Source organism: Nannobrachium achirus, assembly GCF_963921795.1.
Source record: "Nannobrachium achirus genome assembly, chromosome: 6".
In the NCBI taxonomy this organism is placed as follows: Eukaryota; Metazoa; Chordata; class Actinopteri; order Myctophiformes; family Myctophidae; genus Nannobrachium; species Nannobrachium achirus.
In genome coordinates this window covers 36,312,359-36,336,854 of record NC_137815.1, presented here as the reverse complement: position 1 = coordinate 36,336,854, position 24,496 = coordinate 36,312,359, and the positions used below count along the sequence as shown (strand labels likewise).

The 24,496-nt window shown below is 44.0% G+C and overlaps 1 protein-coding gene across 1 annotated transcript in view; it reads left to right on the top strand.

Annotated features, from left to right (window-relative positions):
* Positions 1–24,496, top strand: part of LOC308287062 (calmodulin-binding transcription activator 1-like) — a gene marked incomplete at both ends in the record, with an annotated part of 140,611 nt that overhangs the window by 99,404 nt on the left and 16,711 nt on the right. Inside the window, 4 exons of the mRNA XM_080728183.1 lie at positions 3,894–4,210; positions 5,410–7,236; positions 10,683–10,809; positions 11,537–11,671. Of these exons, the coding sequence (XP_080584309.1) occupies positions 3,894–4,210; positions 5,410–7,236; positions 10,683–10,809; positions 11,537–11,671 (2,406 nt within the window). The remainder of the gene's footprint in view (positions 1–3,893; positions 4,211–5,409; positions 7,237–10,682; positions 10,810–11,536; positions 11,672–24,496) is intronic.

The window sequence follows — 24,496 nt, the reverse complement described above, 5'->3', positions numbered from 1 at the left end:
AACATTTGGGCTGTACTTTATATGTACGGTATATGTATCGATTTCTTGTCGTGTCGGAGATTTCCCGCAATTTCAAAGGGTGAGGTCAGAGCGATATCAATTAGGGGAGAGAAGCAAAGTCATGGTTTTTCTACCCCACACAAGTAAACTATAACTGTTACATAATGCAGCAAGCAGCTTACCCAAGCCTTCCGTAGGAAAAGCTTTACCATTTACTCAAAACAGCAGTAGTGAAGTTTTACTTAAAGATGGGGTGCCATGAATTTTGACGTGATTTTAGGCCCAAGTCTGAGGGAGCAGTGTCCAAAAATGTGTTTTGCAAAAGTCGCCCTGATGGTGGCGCTAATAGGACAGATCCATGTTGATGACATGACTCTAGACATACTGTGTAGCGCTTTGCGTAATTTTAGGGCAAAAAAGATCCAAAATGAAAAGTACTCATTATGCAGAATGTCCCATTTCACAAGTTTTCAAATGTATGAAATCCTTTGAAAATAGCAGATCTAAAGCTCACAATGCTATGCAAGGAGGAGCTGATTGGACAGCTCAAACCCATGTGTGGGGAGAGTGTTTTTTCGGAAAGTCGGTGGGACGGAAATACACCTAAACCTCAGTAAAACTAATGCTGGTGAATGCTAACCTGGTGAAATGCTAACCTGCCGACGCTGGTGAATGCTAACCTGGTGAAATGCTAACCTGCCGACGCTCGTGAATGCTAACCTGGTGAATGCTTACCTGGTCAGACCAACGGGAGGTCGTCTCCACCTTAACCGAGTTGCTTTTTTGATACACTCAGACTGAAAGATCTGCAAAAAACACTCTCCCTCCCCAAATTATTTTGAGGGGTCCCCAGATGATTAAACAAATTGTTGAGAGGCAGAAATTGTGAAAATATCTACATGCTCAAATGTATATACCTGAAAATTGCACTAAAGTACAGTAATGAAGTAAATGTACTTTAACCACTGTGCACTAATACATTTTGCATCATATGATGCATCATGCTGCATCATATGATGCAGAATGCATCACTATCATGCTGAAATACTAAACTATCTCAAAACACAGCTTGAACACAAAAAATAACTCAGGATTGTGTTGATCGTGTCCCAAACAACAATAAAATAAGATCTGGTTGTCCCAGAGGTGAAGTGGGCCTTTAACTGGGGACCCCCCATCCTGATGAGCACTAAGAGTTGAGGCATTACATTTTGTATAACACAGTTCTATTGTTTGTGAAAATAGCCGATCTACATGCTCACAATGCCTCACGTTGCGACTTGCGAGGCGTTGTGAGCATGTCGATCGGCTATTCTCACAATTTCTGCCTCTAATATTTGACAATTTGACCAATATTTTTTAGAGGTAGCCTATTAAAGTAATATTAAGTCCTCAAATTGTCACTTTGTTTAAGTGTATACCCCCTATACACTTAAACGTTATGCTGGTTTGTTTGCCCTTGAGTGAGAAAACAATGTCAACATTTAGCTAAACATCTGGGGACCGGGACCCCCCAAAATAATCTGGGGACCCCTCTGGGGTTCCCGACCCACAGGTTGAGAACCATTGAACTAATATAGCTGACTGATGTGACAGGAACTGTGCCAAGACATGCTGTGACAAAGCGACAGTATGCAGAGTTGCCAGGTTTTGCGAGCGAAACAAGCAAACAGGTCTATGAAAACAAGCCCAGAAGAGCGACTATTGGCTACATGAGCCCTTTATACAGTATACTGTTTATACATCGGCTATTTGAATACAGCAGAGCTACTATATGTAGATCTGCTATTTTCTAAATAATCTTGGAAGAAAATGTGGAAAAATTGGGACTATCTTTGAAAAAAACTACACAAATCTTGTACGGGGTCCCTGGCATCAAATATTTTCAGGTGGGGGTCTGCAGACAAATACATGTTAATTTGGGCATGACATGAAATCGTTTGAGAACCGCATTTTACAATAGGAAGCAATCCCAAAATAAGCAACTACACTTTAGAAACAGGCCCTCCCCTCACCAATATTTACAAGCGACTTTACAGGAAGAAGAAAAAACAAGCTCAAAGTTGCTTATAATAAACAGTCATGGCAACTCTGACAGTATGGTCAGCAGGGAAGAGACATCAACTTGATGGCCCAGAGGATTAGCGCCACGCTGCCATCTAGAGGCCAGATACAGACTGCAGGCATGAAGACTGAAGGATAGAGTAGAGATGGGATTTATGGCTCTTTGAAGTGAGCTGGATCTCTGGGATCTGTTCCTTTCAAAGAGCCGTTCAAAAGACTGTCTCATTTTAGTTACTTTGTATATTTTGATTTATAATTACAAATCAGTTCAACCCTACTGTATATACATTTCGGCCATATATACATTTCCGCCATTTGAAAAATAGCCGATCTACAAGCTCACAATGCATTGTGAGCTTGTAGATCTGCTATTTTCAAATGACCGTTCTACATCTTATTCATTGGAAAACCTGTGAAATGGGACATTCTGCATAATGAGTACTTTCTACTATTGGTACTTTAAGTACTTTTTGATACCAATACTTTTGTACTTTTACTCAAGTACATTCTAATTCTGAACTTCTACTGCAGAGTAGTATTGTGGTGTTGATACTTTTAGTAAAAGTAAAAGTATCAACAGTGCAATGTAGAAATACTCTGCAAGTAAAGAATGTACTGCCCCCCCCCCCCCCCCTCCTCAAAAAAAGGAACGGCTCCCTATACTGCGAACCGGATCCCATCGTTCATTTCAAAGAGCCATTCAAAAGACTCGATTCGTTCGCGAACGTCCCACCTCTAGGATAGAGAGAAGGAGAGAATAGACAGAGAGGTGGAGACGGAGGTGCCCAAAATATCCTGCATGCATAATTTATAAGTGAGCATCTGAGAGAGAGAGAGAGAGAGAGAGAGAGAGAGAGAGAGAGAGAGAGAGAGAGAGAGAGAGAGAGAGAGAGAGAGCGTATAGCTACTGCACATACACACATATGCAAAAATGCATACAAACAAACATGTACGCACATACCTGTACACGTACGCATACACACTCAGTTTATGTTCACACACTCGCATACACGCTTGTTGTGTTATCTCTTTGTTGACATGTCTTTTTGAACTGTTTTGGAAGAGCAATTGAGGATAGCCTCCCCGAAAAATGTAATGGCTTATTGATTGATTCAGAGATGAAGAGTGCTTTACCTTCTTCAACTCTTTGAACCCGAAAGAGAGAGTTCCTAGGGATGGAGCGATTTGGATGCAACACATTGGTTATCATTTGATGTGTAAACAGTTTAAGAACATTGTTTTTTGCTTTAAAGCCCTCATCAGACATATTATTCCCCAAACACCAGGGGTCTTTCATAATTCAACCTTTTGAACACAAGAGGGTGCTAATAGACATGGCTCTGCTGTGAAAGCCAACATTACCATGGATGATGGAAGTTGGCCGAATGAAAGGACCAAAAATATAGATTCCCTTTTTTTGTTGTTTGTTTTTGTTTTGTGTTCTTTTGCTGCAGCTTTACAGACTGGAACAGCTTTTTATTTAGGTGCTATAGTACCAAAAATAATGACTGCTGCATCTTCCTCAGAGTCATGCAGTAGCATCGAAACGTCGGTCATCTTTTTTGTTTTTGTTTTGTTGTACTATAGCAGGGGTTCTCAACCTCTTCAGGCTGTGACCCCCAAAATAATCATATTTTAGCTGGGGACCCCCCACCCTGACAAGCACTAAGAGTTGAGGCATTACATTTTGTATAACACGGTTTTAGCGTGAGGCGCGAGGCGTTGTGAGCATGTAGATCGGCTATTTTAAAAATTTCTGCCTCTAATATTTGACAATTTGGACAATGTTTGCTTGTAACGTTGTGTCGTTTTGCTCCACCACGCTACAGGTGCCGGGAGCAGCCTCCATCAGAAATGTTCCAGCGTCAAGCAGCGCATCATCTCATCCAAGCAGGAGCCCGGGGTGGCCACGACGGCAGCCGTCCCCGCCGGGACGGGGACGGGCCAGCGGGGAGCGCCGGGGACGGAGACGGAGGTCCAGAACAGTGACGTGTCCGAGGGGCAGACAGAGAGCGCTCCCCCCGCGGGAGGGGGCGGCGGCGGGGGGAGGAGCCGAGGGGGAGAGAGGAGGAACGGCAGGATAGCCAAGCCCTCGCTCCTCCCCCAGAGCAGCATGGAGGTGTCCTCCTCCACCTCCACCCATCAGGTGCAGTGCTCTACTGGGTACACATTATTGTGTATCATTATTTTATGCTTTAACTATTGAAATAGCAGATATACAAGCAGATAAATAAAATAGCAGATATACAAGCTCACAGTGCGGCACCGAGTGCCGCACTGCGAGCTTGAAGATCTGCTATTTTTTTTTAATCGTGAACATTTTAATTTTGACCTGATTCTATAAGCGTCTTTTGAATCCTTCTTAAGGTTTTTGGAAAAACCTATGTTTCTATGTCAGCAATCTGGCTCGCCATTGTCAAAGAAAAGGTCCTTTTCACTTAACTGGAGCTCAGTTAGTCTGTTCTTGAGAGACTACTATGTCAGTGGTTCTCAAACCTTTTCATGTGAAGGACTCCCAAAATGATATTTATTTGGCCACGGACCCCCATCTCAAAATATCTAGTTCCAGGGACCACCCAGAAGCAAAATTTGAGTCACAAACGTTCGCTTCGAAAATACATTTATTCAAAGATTTGCACACATTTTCACAACTTTTTCAAAAATAGCAGATCTACAAGCTTGTATATCTGCTATTTTTCTATAGCTCCCTCTGGATAGATTTTCATTTGCTTGATTCAGTAGATATTTGATATTCATTTTATCAGACACTCCCCATCTTGGGCCAAAACCCATGCTTCAAACTCCATTTTAACCATGATAGATTCATCAAAAACACCTGTCTTTTTTTCTGGTGACCAGAAATGACAGTATATACTGTCCTCCTAATACGTGAGATGGCCATAAATTAAAAATAAATGAAAAAAGGTTATCGAAAAAACATGGCCAGCTCACGTATTAGGAGAACAGTATGAGTCACCAGACAAAACGACGGGTGTTTTTGATGAATCTATCATGGTTAAAATGGAGTTTGAAGTTACAATGGGTTTGTATAGTAATGGGCCCTGGATAAAATTAATATCAAATATCTAAATATTGAATCAAGCAAATTAAAATCTGTCCAGTGTGTTCACAAAAGCGTGAGTAGCTGAACAAATTACCAAAAGTTCTTTTGAAAGTGGAATATCCCAATTTTGAGGTATTTGAACTTGAGTATTTCACATTTTCAATACTTTTACTTCTACTCAGATCCAAATATTGTACTTTCACTCCACTACATTTATTTGAAAACCTTTGTTATTAGTCACTTTGTAAATTAATGTGAATACTCTTTCCACCACGGGTCAGGTGGAGGTCCCCGACACCACGCAGAGCTCGCCGCTGTCCATGTCCAGCGACATGGCCGACAGCCCCGCCCTGGGCAGCATGGTGGGCGGAGCCCTGTCGTCGCACCAGAGCGTCGCCGCCTTCATGTCAGAGGTCACCACGCTGACGGGCGACTCCGTCTACTCCACCACCACCAGCACCGCCCACCTCCTGGCTGGCCACGCCCACCACGAGAGCGCCGTCCTGTTGGCCGTGGCGCCCGGTGACAACAACCAGAGGTTCGCCTCCTCCTTCCCCCCCGGGGGAGGCGGCGTGGGCCTGGGCGAGGGCGGGGAGCTGGTGCTGTCCAGCTCGCTGGACTCCTCCGGCGGGGTGGGGGTGGGCGTGGGGGTGGTGAGCCTGCCCGGCGAGACCACCATGAACTTTGACCCAGACTGCTTCCTCAACAACCCCAAGCAGGGCCAGACGTACGGCGGCGGCAAGACGGAGACGGACGAAGACGTTGGTGGCGGCGGCGGTGGCGGCGGCCGCGGCTCCTCCTCGTCGCTCCACTGCCCGTCCAACGGCTACGTGGTGTACGACCCTGTGCTCGTCAACAACATCAAGATGGAACCCGGAGCGGCGGCCCTGGAGCGCCCCCTGGTGGCGGCGCAGGGCGGCGGCGGCGGCTACACAGCCGTGGAGAGCACGGGCCTGAGCCCCAGCACCACCCTGGAGCAGATGGACTTCAGCGCCGTCATGTCGTCCGCCTGCGTCCAGAACCACCACCACCACCACCACCACCACCACCACCCCTCCCCCCCGGGGACCGCCACCCTGTTCCTGCAGGCCTCGCCCCAGCAGCAGGCCCCCGCCGGCCCCCTGCAGCCCTCGCAGCCCCAGACCAACGGCCCCGAGGTGGGCCAGGAGGCGGGCGACACCCAGGCCTACATGGGCCTGTCCGCCGTGGTGCAGCACGCCAACTCTCCTCCGCTCGCCAATGGAGGAGGAGACGCCACGCACCTCCACCAGACGGCCGGCGGGGAGCAGCAGCAGCAGGCCCTGTGCGCGAGGAACGGGCAGCAGGGCGGCGCGGTGGTGGCGTCCTTCCCCCCGCAGCAGGACGGCCCCGGACTGGAGCACAGGAACAACAGGCACCAGGGAGACGCGGTGGGAGAGAAGGCCTCCGACGGCAACAACGCAGCCGAGCTTCTCCTCAAGGCCGACCCTCACAACAAGGCCTACGCCGGCATGGACGGAGGAGAGCACTACCTGCAGCCTGAAGACGACAGCACAGGGGCAGGAGAGGGAGGAGAAGCAGGAGACGGAGGAGGAGGAGGAGGAGGAGGAGGAGGCGACAGCGAGATCCTCTGTAACGGCGTGCAGGGCTTGCCGGGGGTCAACGGCGGCTCGCTGGCGGCCAGCCCTCACTCCATGGCCGCCGTGGTGCGGGCCATGGAGGGGGCGCTCTACAGCAACGCTCTGGCCCCCCAGCAGGGGGGACCCGCGGGAGTCTCCACCACCACCACCAACGCCACGGCGGCCGCGGCGGGCGGCGCCATCAGTCTGGAGGGCTTCGAGGCGTCGTTCGGGAGCCAGTTCTCGGACCTCATCAACGACTTCATCTCGGTGGAGGGCTCCGGAGGGGGCGGAGGGGTGGGGGCGGCCGTCAACGGCGTGCTGATGCCCCAGGAGGCGGGGGGAGGGGGCGAGGAGCAGGGGGGAGGCGGGGGGCCGGCGGGCCTGCAGGGGGGCGGAGCCCAGGTGCAGCAGCAGCAGCAGCAGCAGCAGGGGACGCTGGGGCTGCTGCAGGACCCCGGCAGGCTGTTTGGAGTGACCGACTACTCCCCGGAATGGTCCTATCCAGAGGTCAGTATAGAGCTGAGGTTATGGTTCATTTTCATGTTTTCATTTAACCCATTCAGAACGGGTACACTATATTGTGTATCATTATTTTATGCTTTAACTATTGAAAAATAGCAGATATACAAGCTCGCAGCGCGGCACCGAGTGCCGCGCTGCAAGCTTGTAGATCTTCTATTTTTGAAAAATTGTGAAAATTTGAATTTTGACCCGATTCTATAGGTGTCTTTTGAATCCTTCTAAGGTTTTTTGAAAAACCTATGTTTCAATAATTATGTCAGCAATCTGGCCAGCCATCGTCTAAGAAAAGGTCCTTTTCACTTAACTGGAGCTCAGTTAGTCTGTTCTTGAGAAACTACTATGTCAGTGGTTCTCAAACCTTTTCATTTGAAGGACCCCCAAAATGATATTTATTTGGCCACGGACCCCCATCTTAAAATATTTAGTTCCAGGGACCCCCCAAAGGCAAAATTTGAGTTACGCTTTGAAAATACATCGATTTGCACACATTTTCACGACTTTTTCAAAAATAGCAGATCTACAAGCTCGCAGCGCGGCACTCGGTGCCGCGCTGTGAGCTTGTATATCTGCTAATAATTCTAGGCCTAAATTTAAAACCGGTGGTTCACAAACCTTTTGTGATTTCAAGGACCCGCCCCGTAATTCTGAGACAGTGGCGTAACAAACCTACATTGGGCCCCGGCCGCTACAATCAACAATTATAGAAATGCCAGACAAAACCTAAACGAAACACTTAATATAATATTTAAATGCAGGTAGCTATGCCTATTCATTAATGGTTGCACAACACATGGTCTGAAATAAAATAGTTATTGAAACATTAGCCTACCTTTTATGGGGAGAATTGAACAGGAAAAATGAGACAAAACAGAACAAATAGAAAACAGTTCAAACTGTGCATTTCGGTCCACAAACCAAGATGACAGCGGCGTACGTGCAGTAGTTGCGAGGGCGAGATGAACGACGTACCTGCCGTGACTGTACTGTGAGCAGCAGCAGTAGCTCAGCACAGTCGGAGGAGCCCTCGTAATGGGTATCCTCGCCTCTTAAATTCTCACTTCCTCCACGTTATTAGCCTACCCTCTCCACCAGAGCTGTTGAGGGGCCCACAGGTGCTAGCACAGCCTAGCAGCAGCCACCAGTCTCTGCCAAAATGTGTCAACTCACCTGTCATCTCTGCATTGTATGTATTTATTATTTTATTTTAGTGACGGCTAAGCTCCCAAATGACCCTGTGCCCCGGCCCCCACTAGTTATGCCCCTGCTCTGACCTGTAGGGGTCCATTTGGAACCCCCTCAAGGAAACCTGAGGGTCCATGGATCCCACTTAGGCCTAGAATTATTGAATGCTTTAACCAGTGAAAAATAGCAGATATACAAGCTCACAGCGCGGCACCGAGTGCCGCGCTGCGAGCTTGTAGATCTGCTATTTTTGGAAAATGTCGTGAAAATGTGTGTGTAAATCTTTGAATATATGTATTTTCAAAGCGAACGTTTGTAACTCAAATTTTGCTTCTGGGTGGTCCCTGGAACTAAATATTTTGAGATGGGGGTCCGTGGCCAAATAAATACCACTTCACATGAAAACGTTTGAGCACCACTGACATAGTAGTCTCTCAAGAACAGACTAACTGAGCTCCAGTTAAGTGAAAAGGACCTTTTCTTTGACGATGGCTATAGCCAGATTGCTGACATAGAAACATAGGTTTTTCAAAAAACCTTAGAAGGATTCAAAAGACACTTATAGAATCGGGTCAAAATTCAAATTTTCATGATTAAAAAAAAATAGCAGATTTACAAGCTCACAGCGCGGCAATTTAAAGCATAAAATAATGATACACAATAATGTGTACCCGTTCTAAATGGGTTAAGAACCACTGTTATAAGTGTGTGGATGTGTTCAAAACATATTTAAAACGTACAGGAAACCAATGTTTTGACAATAGACTTCCTCAGGGTTTAACAGAACTGAATGAAGCTTAAAATAATGTCAAATATCTGCTTCTACAGAGAAGGTGATATAAATTAGTAATGCATTTTCAAATCATAAATTCCTTGTTCTGACACAAATTCTTTCAGGCGGAATGAAGGAGGTTGTTGTGTTGGATTGTCTGTCTATGACATTTACACAGTCTAGATACAAGACATGAGAGTTTGTTGTTTTTGTTGAGGCGTTCTGTTGATTTTACTGACTGTAACTGTTCATTCTACACTTTGTTTTGTGCAGAATCACACCCTTTATTCTAACATTGCCTTGCCCTACATTTAATGTATATTAGTATTTAGGTTACTATATTTACATTGCGGTTCATTTATACTTAGAAACCCTGATTGCATACTATCAAAGTGAACAAATCAAACACACAGATGTGATAATGAAAGTCCTCCTCTGGAGACCATAAACCCTGGTCCCAGGATATTGCATAAAGGCCTAGCATGCCTTTTTAAGGCTATTTACAGTATGTTACTTATACTACTAAATCATACTGTTATATTGTTGTTTTGTGTGTTTGTTTTTTGAGCCCTGTAGGGATATCATTAGAATAACCATAGTTTGTGTACCATTTGTGTAAGTAGACCAAGCTCACATGTGCTCGCGCGCATGTGTGTGTGTGTGTGTGTGTGTGTGTTGGTTGTGAGGGGCCTTCGAATGGCGAGCCACATTGCATTGGTCAATGTAAACAAACAGCTGGCATAGGAAGTAGGATGGAAGTGCGTGACTGCTCTATCTGGCAGTGTGTCACCGCCATTGCCTGGCGTTGCCAGCCTCTATCACACACTTCGTTTTGGGAAGAGAGTCTGGTATTTCAGGAAGAGCTTTCATTTCTGGGGTTTGCCCCAAACCACGTGCCCCAAGCCTACAGAAACCACGTGACCCAAGCATACAACCCTGATTGGCCAACCCTTGAAGCTGGTTGAGGAAATAGAATCTCAATCGATCAGTGCCAGACCGTACTACAACACCACTACCGCCAGGGGGGGGTGTTCGGTCTGGTTTATTAACCAAGCAATCACCGCCACATACCTAGACAGCCACATGGCATGCATGCACACTACAGCACTTTCAATCACTCTGTCTAAACGCAGAACAAAGCGTCATTCGCACCACACACGATAAAGATAACTATAACAATATGTCGGCATTCACATCAATTATGTCGGCATTCACATCAATTATGTCGGCATTCACATCAATTATGTCGGCGTTATCGTTGTGGCGTGGACGCTACCATCCGCTTGAGTTGAAGCGATAACTTTATCTTTATTGTGCCCGGTGGGAATGACGCTTAAAACGTGAGAACGCAACAGGACTTTGCCGTTTTCTCTAAAGATGTTGTGTAAACATGGAATCAGTCTGGCCTCTCTGGCTTTATCTCCAAAACATTTTTGTGAACCTAAATAAATAATTCAAATGTGTGTGTGTGTTCCAGGGTGGGGTCAAGGTGCTGATCACAGGGCCATGGCTGGAGTCCAGCAGTGAGTACAGCTGTCTGTTCGATCACATCAGCGTCCCTGCTGCCCTCATCCAGCCTGGAGTGCTGCGCTGCTACTGTCCAGGTATGAAACCTCAAGCAATTCATCAGTGATGCCCAGCCTCACCCTCTCTTTTTAGGCCTTTGACCCCCAAAATAAACATATTTGAACTGGGGACCAGCCGGACCACCCTGACAAGCACTTGGAATTGTAGGTATTACATTTAATGTGACTCGGTTCCGCAGATAAATATTATGAAAATAGCAGATCTACATGCTCACAACGCCTCGCAACGTACACGAGGCGTTGTGAGCATGTAGATCGGCTATTTTCACAATGCTCGCTTACTTAATATTTGACAGTTTGGCCAGTTTGGCCTGTCCTGTCGAATATTCGACTATTCGAATACTTTGAGGTTGAATAATTCAAATACTAAAAATCACTATTCGTGAATGCCCTAGTGTATACATGCGACCTGACGGTCGCTTATCTCCTGGTTAGGGAGTCTCACTGGTTTTACTGAGATTATGTTTAGGAATAAGGGTTAGGGTCAGGCATACTGTACTGTACAGTATGCCTGACCCTAACCTTATCCCTTTGTACAGTCTGTACATGAGGTTACGTTTAGGAATACCAGGTGAATACCACCAGATTTGTCCCCAGGGCGGCCGTGTTTTGGTGTTCTAAAAAGGTGTAGCCGTTCTTCCATGCTTTAGGCATGGAAGAATGTCTATGTGTGTATGTACTGTACTGTACTGTATGTTATGTTAAAGCTGTATGTAACGTATGTACTACTACTGTATGTTTGCAGCCCATGACACCGGCCTGGTGATGCTGCAGGTAGCCATGGGCGGAGAGGTCATCTCTTCTTCCGTGGTGTTTGAATACAAGGCACGCGAACTTCCTGCACTGCCTTCCTCACAACACGACTGGCTGTCTCTGGATGGTGAGTGCTTTGTTTTCCTTTGTTTTCTGTGGTTTGTGTGCAGCAGTGGTGCAGGTAGCTAAGTACTGTATACTGTACAGTGCACATGCTGAAGTACTGTATTTTCTTTCTTTTACTTTTCACTTTTACTTCTACCTCACTACATATATCATAGGACAATATTGTACATGGTTTGTTACTAGTTACTTTGTAGATTTTGATTATTATTACAAACCATTTAGTAGTATAGAGCAGTGGTTTCTGCTTTTCAGGCCGTCACCCCCAAAATAATCATATTTTAACTGGGGGGACCCCCCCCCCCCCCCCCCCCAACCTGACGAGCACTAAGAGTTGAGGCATTACATTTTGTACAACACGGTTCTATTGTGAAATAGCAGATCTACATGCCTGCGAGGCGTTGTGAGCATGTAGATCGGCTATTTTCACAATGTCTGTCTCTAATATTTGACAATTTGGCCAATGTTTAATTTGTCATTTTAGATATATTAAAAAGTCCTTAAATTGTCACTTTATAAATGTGCAGATACCCTCTATACACTTAACCTGACTCCGCCAGATGGTGGCAGTAGTGCGTATACTGCATATAACGCCCTACTTTTACCATCTGGCTCGGGCAGACCCGATGTAAGGGGCGGGCCATTTTTTCGAATTCTTTAGCAGGTGATTGGATGGGGCCGTCTGTCTATCACAGTCTATGAGTGCCAACTCCAACCACTCATATTGGCCTCTCTGCATGACGTTACACCCAGAATCCGTCTCCTGGGTTTCCATGTGGTTTGCAGTCAGACTCTATTAGCTCAGAGCCGCTCAGAACCCGCCCCCGTAGCTGCCGCTGATTCATCCGGTCTGGGACTTTACGAGTGTTATCAACTCTCCCCGAGCAGTCTCAGATGGTAAAGTAGGACGGTACGCACTGCTGCCACCATCGGGCGGAGTCAGGACAGGTTACTATACACTTTATGTTGGTTTGTTTACTGTTGAGAGAGAAAACAATGTTTCACATTAAGTTAATCATCTGGGGACCCACTTGGGGGTCCCGACTCCCGACCCACAGATTGAGAACTACTGGTATAGATTATTATTGTGTTTGACATGGAAGTGAGATACTTGTGTAGCACTGACTAGCATTGACTAGTTTGGACCCTTTTTGTTTGGCAATGCATTGATAAGTTGTCCTTTAAGTATTGCTATTTGTGTTGTGATGTGACACATATGAGTGCTGACTGCTTTTCGACACGTTATGTATATATTCTTCTTTTTTTGTGCCTTGCTTTTTTCACTGTACACAACAGTACCTTTTTTTCCCCTTCTTTTCATACTCTAACTTTGTAACCTGCTGTGTTGCCTTGCGTGACTGATTTCCCCCCTTGGGATAATAAAGGTATCTATCTATCTATCTATCTATTAACCATTTGAGCCCTATATATATTTCAGCCATTTGAAAATTGTCTGATCTAAAAGCTCACAATGCGACGCATTGTGAGCTTGTAGCTTGTAGTTTCAATGTTTTTTATTCATTTTGAACTTGTGAGCAATGGGGACATTCAAAACAATGAGTACTTTTGCACTATTGATACTTTTACTTAAGTAAAACATGTGAATACTTCTTCCATCACTGGTATGAGGAAATATTATTTTATTCCCAAGTGATCTTACAGGTTTGGCCATGCATGGCCAGGTTGAAATATCATTCAATAACAGCCAGCCCATGAGTGGCTTTGATAGCTTACTGCATTAGGATGTCCTGTCGTTTTTTTTTTATTTTATTTTTTTCGTTTTTTTCGTCTATTTATCTTTCCAATAGAGGCACAGACTCGCTGTTAGTGCATCAGCAGCAGTAAACGCATGAGAACGGGCCAGAGACAGCTTCCTAGCCCAGGCGAGATTCTCGCCTTCTCGCGAGACATCCGGACCGGCTGGGCTTCTATGCTTGGAGGAAGTGAGTCTCCACTGCCCCGTTCTCAATGGATTACTGCTGCTGATGCGCTAACAGCGAGCCTGTGCCTCTATTGGAACCGTAAATAGACGATACATTAAAACATTTAGCCAAAATAAGCGCTTTTGGGAGATGACGAAGAGCCCGTTTTAGCTGTGGGGAGAGGTCCGCAGATCTCAGAACAGGGGAAGCAATGGGAAATCCACCAAACCAGGTAGGAAGGTTTATGAAAAAATGCACTCAAGGGGGGGTCATGTTTTGGTCTGAACGCCTCCTTTAAGTAGAGTATTTGAGTAAATGTACTTAGTTACTTTACACCACTGGTGTGTGCGTGCGCTCTCACACACACACACACACACACACACACACACACACACACACACACACACACACACACACACACACACACACACACACACACACACACACACACAACACACACACACACACACACACACACACACACACACACACACACACACACAAACACACACACACACACACACACACACACACACACACACACACACACACACACACGTGCGTAATTGATGTATTTTCATCCCCAGGACATTTTGAACCACAAGTTGTCTTGCAAAAGCCTTTACTTTGAGTATTGGCTTTTGCAAAAGCTGTGCCGCTGAGTAGAGTGTCGATCTGATAACCCTGAGTGTCTGAGTCTCTCTAAAATGTCAGAGAAAACGTGTGTCTCTCTCGCTATCTATCCTGTGGTATTTAACATGATCATAGTCTGGAGCTGATCTGCTGCTACTGATGCACTCCACAGAGAGGTTCTTCATGTAGTGGAGTGTTTACAGTGATAGAAGAAGTCAGTGGCGTCAGTTCAGAAAAAGCTACGGTATGGCAACATGACTGGTGTCTTCGCGCGCGTTCAAGACACCAGTCATGTTGCCATACCTTATCAACAGGCATGATTCATTCATTTTGAGAAGTACATTTTCTTTTTTTCCCCCGTTTCTACGGTTTCTTGGGCTGGATATGGCAGCCTGGAACAGTTGTTTGTTAGTAAATGTGCCACAATTAACAATAATGCATTGCACCTGTGGAGCTGAAATGTGGAGAATACAATTATAAAACCTTGTTGAAGTGACCATTTTGTAAAATTTTGCATTTGTAGTTATTTTACTGTATTTTAACAACATAATAACCAGCACAGATAGACAAAGAGACATTCATGTATTTATATTTAAAAGTAACTTTTATTTTCCCCCCTGGACCCAGGGTAGCCTATGGCAGCTGCATACCCCTGCCATACCCAATTGACGCCCCTGGAAGAAGTCCTCACATGTTTTACTTAAAAGCAACATCACTGCAATATAGATATAGCCTATACCTACTCTGTTAGGTAGAAGTCCTGTTTTCAAAATGTACCATTGTGATCTTGTAGATTGTCTATTTTCAAATAGCCTAAGTATACATTGGGCTGTAGTGGTTAATAATGCAATAATAAAAGGGGGGAGACATGAGAATTTTGGCTGGTTGAAGACCGGTCGTGCCGCACATTTTGGATGAAGTGCTGCACAACCCTCAAATGAAAAGGAACAAAACAGTGCTGTTTTTCCCCTTTTCTTTGACGATGGGTTCCCAGATTGGGGTTGATTGATTGAATACTTTATTTAACAGTTTGCACAAAAAAAAGCACAGAAAGAAAGTACAGTTCTATTACAGTATGCTAAAAAAGGGGGCGTGGTTGAACCAGCAACTGGGAAAGACGTGTTTGGAAGAGCTCCCATCAGACCTCTTTTAAAAGTATTATTTTATGGTGCATTTACCCTCACTATCGGTGAAAATCAACCTTTAACGTGTTCTATAACTACTTGTGGGCAGTATGAGTTCTGACCATGGCCAATAGGTTTAATCTCCGCAAATACAGATACACGGCAACGAGTCCTAAGCACGGGCCGGAGACATCTGCGATGCAGAGTACTACTGAGAGCCGTGAAACTTCACCCGTGCCAGGGGACGTACTGAAAATGGACGCCCGCTGCTTTGAAAGCCGTCATTCTATCTGAGCTGAGAGCGGACATTTACTCTTTTCTCAAATCAGAACTCAAAAGTGAGCTGCATGAGGTAAAATCTGAAATTGCAGCCAATCGCTCTGAGTTGGATAACTGGAAAGATCCTACTACTACTGTTGTGGACGTGGAAGAGGGCCTGGTCAGAGCACTGGTCAGACATGGTAACTACCGGTACACTTCAATCCCATGTGTTTGGCCTCAGATCAGAGCTGGAAGAATTAAAGTCGAAATGCAATCTCATGGAAAGGAAAATGTGGAGCTGGTAATAGTCGGATCACAGGCGTCGGTGAGACGCTTGGCTCATGCTCTCCTACAGCCATTTCTGAGCTCCTGAAGCAAGTTATAAACGACCAGTCCTGTTGGTGTCAGGCATATTCGCCTATAACTTATTCGCCTTAACGCATTTGGTCCTTTCGCCTGGCACTTTCGCCGTGGAGGAGCATTTGATTTGGAAGATTATCATAGGCCTACTGCTTTATGGTGAAGAAGGTTTGTAAAATATATAGACGGGTTTCTGGTCCACGTCACACTGATGGGTCGGTACCAAAATTAGCCAATAAATAGAAACCATGCAGCGCTCCCCAAAACAACAGGTTTGGGGATTGGTGGGAATTGATTACATGATACATTCAGCTATGCATTTAGTCTCAATGTTTGTAAACAAGAAACCGGTCTATAGGAGGATATGCAGCAAAATTGTTCTGGTGGGAGGCGCGCAGATCAACCCCGTGCAAGCATAAACTTTCTGTGTCTGGTTCTGGTGCACTCTCCTCTGCTCTGTGCCAAATTCTGTCTGTCTGTCTACCTGTCTGTCTGTCTGTCTGTCTGTCTGTCTGTCTGTCTGTCTGTCTGTCTGACACACAGACAGACATGTGGCAGCCCGGCCAGTGCGCTGCATCGCGTGTCGTTGCCTATTTAAAGACACTCGACTTAACATTTTAAGCCAGGCAAAATGGATAAAAAAAACGGACCCTTGAACATTTAGGCGAAATGGCTCTTCAACGGCGGTGAAAAGACTCTCCTCCACGGCGAAAGTGCCAGACGAAAGGACAAAATGTGTTATAAGTTATAGGTGAATAGGCTGGTGACCGTCCTGTTGATCACTCAGTAAGAATGGAAGACCGTGGGTGATTATTGCCAAGCTTCACTACGACCGGGATTGTACTGAAGTGCTAAGACAAGCGCAACAGCATGGCCCGTACCAATATAAGAGGGGAGTCAATTGCCATCTATCCAGACCTAACAGCGAGGGACGCCAAGATTTGCGCCTCATTCAATAATGTGAGGGTTCTTCTCAGGAACCAAAGCGGCGTCTGTTATGGCTATGCACTCTCGGGCGGCGCCACCAAGGAATTCAAAAATCCAGAGACTGCTATGGCCTATGTGAACAAAGAGGTTTGGTGTAGAGGGGAAAAAGAGCAGACTAAGTACAGAGTGAAAGGTCAAGTTTATTAAGTATTGACGGTTCAAGTGGTTAAATATCTGAAAACAAATTGACATGAATCCAAAATACACTGACGATTGTGCTGTCAAACAATGAAACTATATGGAATCTATGAAGAGGTTGTGGGGGTCCCTGCTTCATCTCTCTCATCTAAGGGGTCCTTGGCCTGAAAACGTTGAAGACCCCTGATTAAGCATGTCATTTTTGATGGCAGTTCTGTAAATAGAACACATGTGAGTTCCTCACCTGTTTCGCTGTTACCCTGACTGAAAGACAATACTGTGTACATGCCTTTGCCTTATCTGTGCTACAGACTTATTTCTCTAGAGGCATTCCCTTCTTTTCCTCTTCTAAATGGAAGGCACAGTTTGCTGTGATTCATATGCCAGCTGAGATCTAGGTTTTGATTGTACTTGGACAGCTCTTAATTGCTTCACCGGCAGTATTGATCAATAAGAAGTTCTGAAGCACCTATTCTATTTTCCATTCCTTTTAATATGAATACTATTTTTCTTTCATGTGTTCCGGGCTCCGAAGTGTCCTTGAGCAAGACACTGAACCCCTAATTGCTCCTGGTGTGCATGCATGGTTTCCTCTGCCATCTGTGTGTGAATGGGTGAATGTAATGCACATTTATTAAGCGCTTTGGATAAAAAATGCTATATATTTATAATGGAAGTGATGACCTGGTTTGGAAAGCCCCAGCTGTACTCCTTCAATTTACCTTTTAATTTGCCCCTTGTGTGGAGATGATACCACTCTGAATAATTGACTGTGTATGGATAAGTATGGATAACTGTATGAATATTGTATTGTGCTATTCGCCCGCCCGTATTTTTGTTTGTATTTTTCTTTTTGTTATTGTTTCTGTTTGTCTTTAATTTGTTTTATTGCAGTTTGTATATTATGTATATTATTACTTTTCTGTCACTCATTTTCTTGTGTAAACTCAATAAAAAATTTGATTATAAAAAAAAAAAAAAAAAATGCTATATAAATTCACCTTTTAATCATTTAATCAAAAAAGAAAAAATATGTAGGCCTACAGTAAACAGTTGGGTGTTGCAGATGTAGGCCCTATGTATACAACAGCAACTCTCTGAACAGGAACTGGCTCTACATCTATCTATCTATCTATACACATACACAGTATTATTATGTCCTGGGTTAGTCCACGGTCGCCCCGTCTCTCTCTCTCTCTCTCTCTCTCTCTCTCTCTCTCTCTCTCTCTCTCTCTCTCTCTCTCCTCTCTCTCTCTCTCTCTGTGTGTGTTGCGCAATGCGACAATGCGGCTACAACACTAGACATGTGCAGACCGGTGCAGACGAGCTGTGAGCTCTGCGGAGCGGAACGCAAGGACACCGTGGCAATGGCACAGCGCACTCACGCACGCGCGCACGAACGCGGCTGTGTGTGTGTGTGTGTGTGTGTGTGTGTGTGTGTGTGTGTGTGTGTGTGTGTGTGTGTGTGTGTGTGTGTGTGTGTGCGCGCGCGCGCGCGCGCGTGCGTGCACCAAAGCCCCGTAGAATGTTGTGCATAACCTAGTACAATGACAGTCGTTCGAAAGAGTGAGATTTCCCCCAATGACAAGATGACACCGAGAGACTTTGGTTGCGCTCCGATGCGTTTTGTTTTGTTTTCGATCCCGTGTTGTTCTTGTTTGACACATGTATTGGCTAAGCACAAGTCCTACAAAAAAAAGAAAAAGAAAAAAAATGTTTAAAGCCGTGTGTGACACGTTTTCGAGCTAAATCAAATGTCTTCAACTGTGGGAGGATTTGAGAGTCTGTGTTAATTTGGTATCGATGTGAATGTGATGATGACGACCAGTCCAGTCCTACTCCCGAGCTTTGAGACACCTGCGGCTGAAAGTGTGGCGGCGGATTTAAAGACTGACACGGCATGGTGTGTAGCTACACCTCCCTACCCTTTCTCCCCCTCCTCCACCCCCCCCCCCCCCCCCCCCCCCCCCCCCTCTCTCTCTCTCTCTCTCTCTCTCTCTCTCTCTCTCTCTCTCTCTCTCTCTCTCTCTCTCTCTCTCTCTCTCTCTCTCTCTCTCTCTCTCCCTCCCTCCCTCCCTCCCTCTGTGTCTTTTGTCACTTTGTTCTGTTTTGTGCTCAATGCATGAAGCAATTCAAACCATAATAACAGCGATCATGCAGCCGCGGTTCAGTTGTTGAACTGAACTGAAGCCAGAATAAATAAAAAAGACCCAAGCAGCGTCAGACAGAGAGAGAGAGAGACAGAGACAGAGACAGAGAAAAGAAACACTCGTGGTTCTTTTGGGGTTCGTAAAAAAAAAAGAAGCTAAAAAAGCTTTTCTATTTTCATGCAATGCAACCGAAAACACATGTTCGCTGTTCGGGTTTGCTTGGGCTTTGTGTTGCTTTGTGTGTTTCGACATTGTTTTCGTTGAGATGCGAGGTGATAAAGTCGGGGAATCCAACTGGTTATTGTTTTACTCTCGACATCGTGTAGGCTACGTTGTTTCAGTGAGTTTTATTTTAGCCAGTAGGCTAGTTGTTGTTTTGCTGTGCGGCTCGCAATATTTTGTCGATTATATAAAGAAAACTTGGTGTTATAGAAATCGGTTGTGAGCTATTATAGTCTGCATCGATTGTCAGGGAGAAAAAAAAACGTATGCAATAAATACAAAAACAGACTCATCGCATTGTTTGTTTGGCACGCTTGATAACGTCTCATCAGAGACAAGATAAACTCTTTGGTAGACATATGGGCTAAACATGTGACTTCTATTTGTGTTCTTTGTGTTTTGTTATTTCGTTTCATTTGTTTGTGGTATGGAATGGAGTGCACCTCCTGCCATAGCCTTTGTGTGGTTGTCATGTTAGTTCAGCACCACGAGGAGTGGACAGCTACTACAGTGGTGGAAGGAGTAGGCTGCTCACCTTTTACTGAAGTAAAAGTATCATTACCCTATTGCCGAAATACTGTATGTAGTCTGTTACAAGTACAAGTTCGGTGGAGTTAAAGTTCAACATTTGCCTTTGAGAGTTGAGTAGAAGTAAAAGTATTGAAAATTGTAAATACTACTACAGTAAAAAAATAAAACCCAGTGTTGTACTTCTAAGCGTTTTGCTTATACTCTCTGCTAGGTTTCATTATTCTTGCTTTGTAGGTATGCTAAATCTTTAATCATAAGTAAATGTAGCACTTACATAACTCATAACACATGCAAATATTTGCATGTAATCAACCACTCAAGCCATGTTGTGAGCTTGTGTTGAAATTGTATATTTTTAAATCTTCGAACATTTCTGAAAAGCTTTGAAACTTTTGGAAACATTTTAATGTACCCAAAATAATATAGGGACGCCAGATGGCTAACAATCACTATATTGAAAAGTGGGGCTTCAAAGGCCAAATGTAGGCTATATTATTTATTAGCCACACATAATTAGGCCTGATCATTTTAGGCCAATAGGAGCAACAGGTTTCGCCATGTGATCTGATCTAGTTATATGGTTTTGAGATGTTTGTAAAATGTTGTAAAATACAGTGATTAGCCTTACAACAACAACAACAACAACAATGGGAGCTGAGGGACCATTTGCTGGCAGGACATGAGTTCCATGGATCCATGCAGTGAAGAGTGGGCTGTGTGTTTGAACAAGACCCAAGCTGATGATGTTGTAAAGTGTGTGTATAATGTTAACGTTATATTAAGAGGGGAGATGGGATCAGGTGATCAGGGTCCAGGGATCAGGTTCCCAGTGGTGGAAAAAGTACTCAAACTTTTTTCACTTCAAGTGAAAGTAGGCTATCAATAGGCTACTGCAACAAAAAAAAGTAAAGGTCTGGTAATCACAATTTAGGCTAAAAGTATAAAGGTATTGGTATCAAAGTGTACTTTATGTACCCTAAACCCTATACCCTACTTTATGGACCCTAACCCTAACCCATTTGTATAAAAAACTAAACAAAAAACAAAAACATTTTTAGACTTTTTCCTCTTGCGGCATCACAATCAACCACATGCTGCTACAGTTTATCAGTGCTTTTACAGGCCTAGTAAAACCTCCCCTGATGGCAATTCATTAAACTGAGTGAGTGTCCGTGGATTTTAATTCTCATATTCATTCAAATACTTTTTTAGTCATTGTTTTAACTACAATGGCCACTAAACTGATTGCACTTGTCACATTACAAGTCCACACGTAGTAGTGGAGAGGTTGTACACAGGAGAACGCATACATCTTGTTTACCTGTTATATTTATCTTGCTATTTATTGACTAGAGCTGCTTACTCTCCTCATTCTGATTTCACGCTTGTTGTAAGTCGCTCTGGATAAGAGGAGTGTCTGCTGAATTGTAATTTGAATAATATATTTGTTTATACACAATTGGTTTGGATTGTTTTGCAGGTGGTACATTGAAATGGACAGAAAGGTTTGAAAAAGACGGAACAAAGAAAAAGATGCTTCCATAATCTTTACATCTTTCATACTAGGATAAAAGTTAAATTTAGAGTAGCCAATTCTTTTTTACTCTCTTTTCCCCAATTTAGTCACTATGCCAATCAATTCCTCCCCACTCACACACACTTAAAACCTCCGTAGTGTTGGGCAGGGACTCTACTCTTGGGTTCACTGAAAAACATGAACAAGTTTAAGAATGAAAATATTTGGTAGATTCCTCAGAGAGAACTTGTTGCACTTAATCTATCACCACAGTTTATTGGGTTTACTACAAATCTACTTGCAAACACTTTATCTGAGAAACACAGTTTCTCAGATAATGAAAGGTTCACTTGACTTGGTGGCTCATTTTGTTGTTTCCAAGACAAAATCATGAGTGTTTTTGCTAAATCTCTGTAGATGTAAACAAGAGAAATAAATCAGTCAGATGACAAATAGTTTTATTAACTTGAAACATGCACTCTAACTAAACAGTTAAGGCTGTAAAGAGTAGCTTATCAATGCTGTCTGGTACAAACACTTTGAAGTGTTTTCTATATAAATCAATGCCTACTTTGTGTGTCATGCAAAAGTAGTGAATATAGTCAAGTGAGCTTGTAGATCTGCTCTTTTCTCAATCTTAAAAAATGTGAAAGAGGTTAAGTGTGTCTGTGGGTTTTTTAATATATACTGTATATTGAACCAATGAAAAGTATTAATAAGATCAAGTGACTAAATTATAACTAAACTGATCAGATCCATTGGAATAAAAGTTACAGTTTTGGACATCCAAGGTTCATTACACCGACAGCGACGAAATGTTTAATTAGCCATGCTGTTAAAATGTTTTAACGCCATGTTTTTGGAGGTTGAAGAGATGAATGTTGAGCTGTTGATCACAGATGCAATTCATTGGAGCGACCTGTAAAAATAGGAGGGCGGAAGTGTGGAATCACGTCGCATCTTTTCCGGGACTTGTTAGAATCTAGTGTGCGTTCGAATAAAAGAACGACGAGGGGGCACACCAGTGTGCTCAGTTCCTATATCCGAACAACTCGTTTCTGTGACGCACGCGGAAGTGTGCTTCAGAATTCTGGAAGCTTGTCTTAAAAATTGCCTATCCTTTTTACAGACGTACCTACTACTGTACCTTTCCATGTCTATGTGGTGGCATACTGTCATACTGCCTTGCTGACTGTATAGACTTTTGTTTCCCCCACCTATTTGCCCAGATGGGCTCCTCCATCACATGACACAGTACTCCCTTCTAATTGGCCATCTGAAAGGGGAGGAGCTGTTGTGACAGTGTTACTGGCTCCTCCCTCTTGGCTCATTTTGAAGCACATCAGAGAGACAGAGAGAGAGAGAGAAATGGGGGGAGTCAAACAGGCAGAGAGAAATTATAGAGACTATAAGAGTGAGAGCGCAGCAGGTGGGATGACATAATGTACACTGCAGTAACACTGCAGCACTGACACAAAGAAGAGACATGTTCACATGCAGAGCTGGGAAAAGTACCAACACTGCAATGTAGAAACACTCTGTTACGAGTAAAAGTCTGGTAATCAAGTAAAAGATAAAAGCACAGAAGTACTGGCATCAAAAAGTAGAAAGTACTCATTATGCAGAAAGTTATCATATCATGTCTAAAATGTATTTGAAAAACCTTTTGAAAATAGCAGATCTACAAGCTCTCAACCTCATCGCATCGCCGCATTGCGAGCTTGCAGATCAGCTGTTTTCAAATGGCCGAAGTTTAAATAGGGCTGAAGTGGTTAATATATGTTTTGTATCAATAATACAAATCTACAAAGTACCTAGTAACTATACATAGCATAGTTTTCAAATAATTGTAGTAGAGTAGAAGCAAAAGTACTGAAAATTGTAAATACTCCAGTAATGTAAAAATACCTGAAAATTAAATTAAATTCCTTAGTACTGTACTGTACATGTACTTTCCACCACTGCTCACATGTGCACCTCCACAAACATACGTACCAAAACATAATAGAAATGTGTAGAGCCTGACCGATGCCGATGTTTGCCTATGGAGAAACATACGTACCAAAACATATAGAAATGTGTAGAGCCTGACCGATGCCGATGTTTGCCTATGGAGAAACATACGTACCAAAACATATATAAATGTGTAGAGCCCGACCGATGCCGATGTTTGCCTATGGAGAGTGCTAGACCACCGATTGCCGATGTTTAACCGATGTTTTGTAATAATATAAAATAATAATAAATATCCTAAATTTCAAAAACGTCTTACCTTCAAAACCTTTTTTTCCCTTTTTTTTTTTTTACCAATGGTCCGGGGACCACCAGTGGTCCTTGAGGGGTTTCCAGGTGGTCCCCAGCTAAATGATGGAGATTTGGTAACCAAATGGACCCTTATAAGATCTTTAACTCATGAGTGTAAAATTAAACCAAATGGATCAACGACAGGCAACGACAATATATGTTCTACGTTTTGGGTCTGAGTGGCTAAATGTCATGAAATGGTGGTCTAATGGTAATTATAAAAATGACCGATACATCGGGGAGATAACGACCGATGTCCGATGCCGACATCGGGGTCCAAAAAACGACGGATACATCTCTTCGACCGATACATCGGTCTGGCTCTAGAATGTGTCACATAACATAGCAGTGTTTCTCAAATTCTCAAACTTTTTGATATACAGTAGATTTGGCTGCAGACCTGAAGTTCCCCCGTGGGATATGTTAGGTATGTTAGTCTGGGTGTCCACAGATACCCAGACAGTCAATTGTATCTCATGTCTTTGCGTGTCCCTTCCTCTCTGTGTGTCCACAGATACAGTAGATACCCAGTTCATTAAAGTGGACATTTGTAACTCAGATATTTGCTTCTGGGTGTCCCTGGAACAACAGGTTCTGAGATGGGTGTCCGCGGCCAAATACATATAATTTTGGGGGTCAATGACATGAACAGGTTTGAGAACCACTGACATGCATGCATTT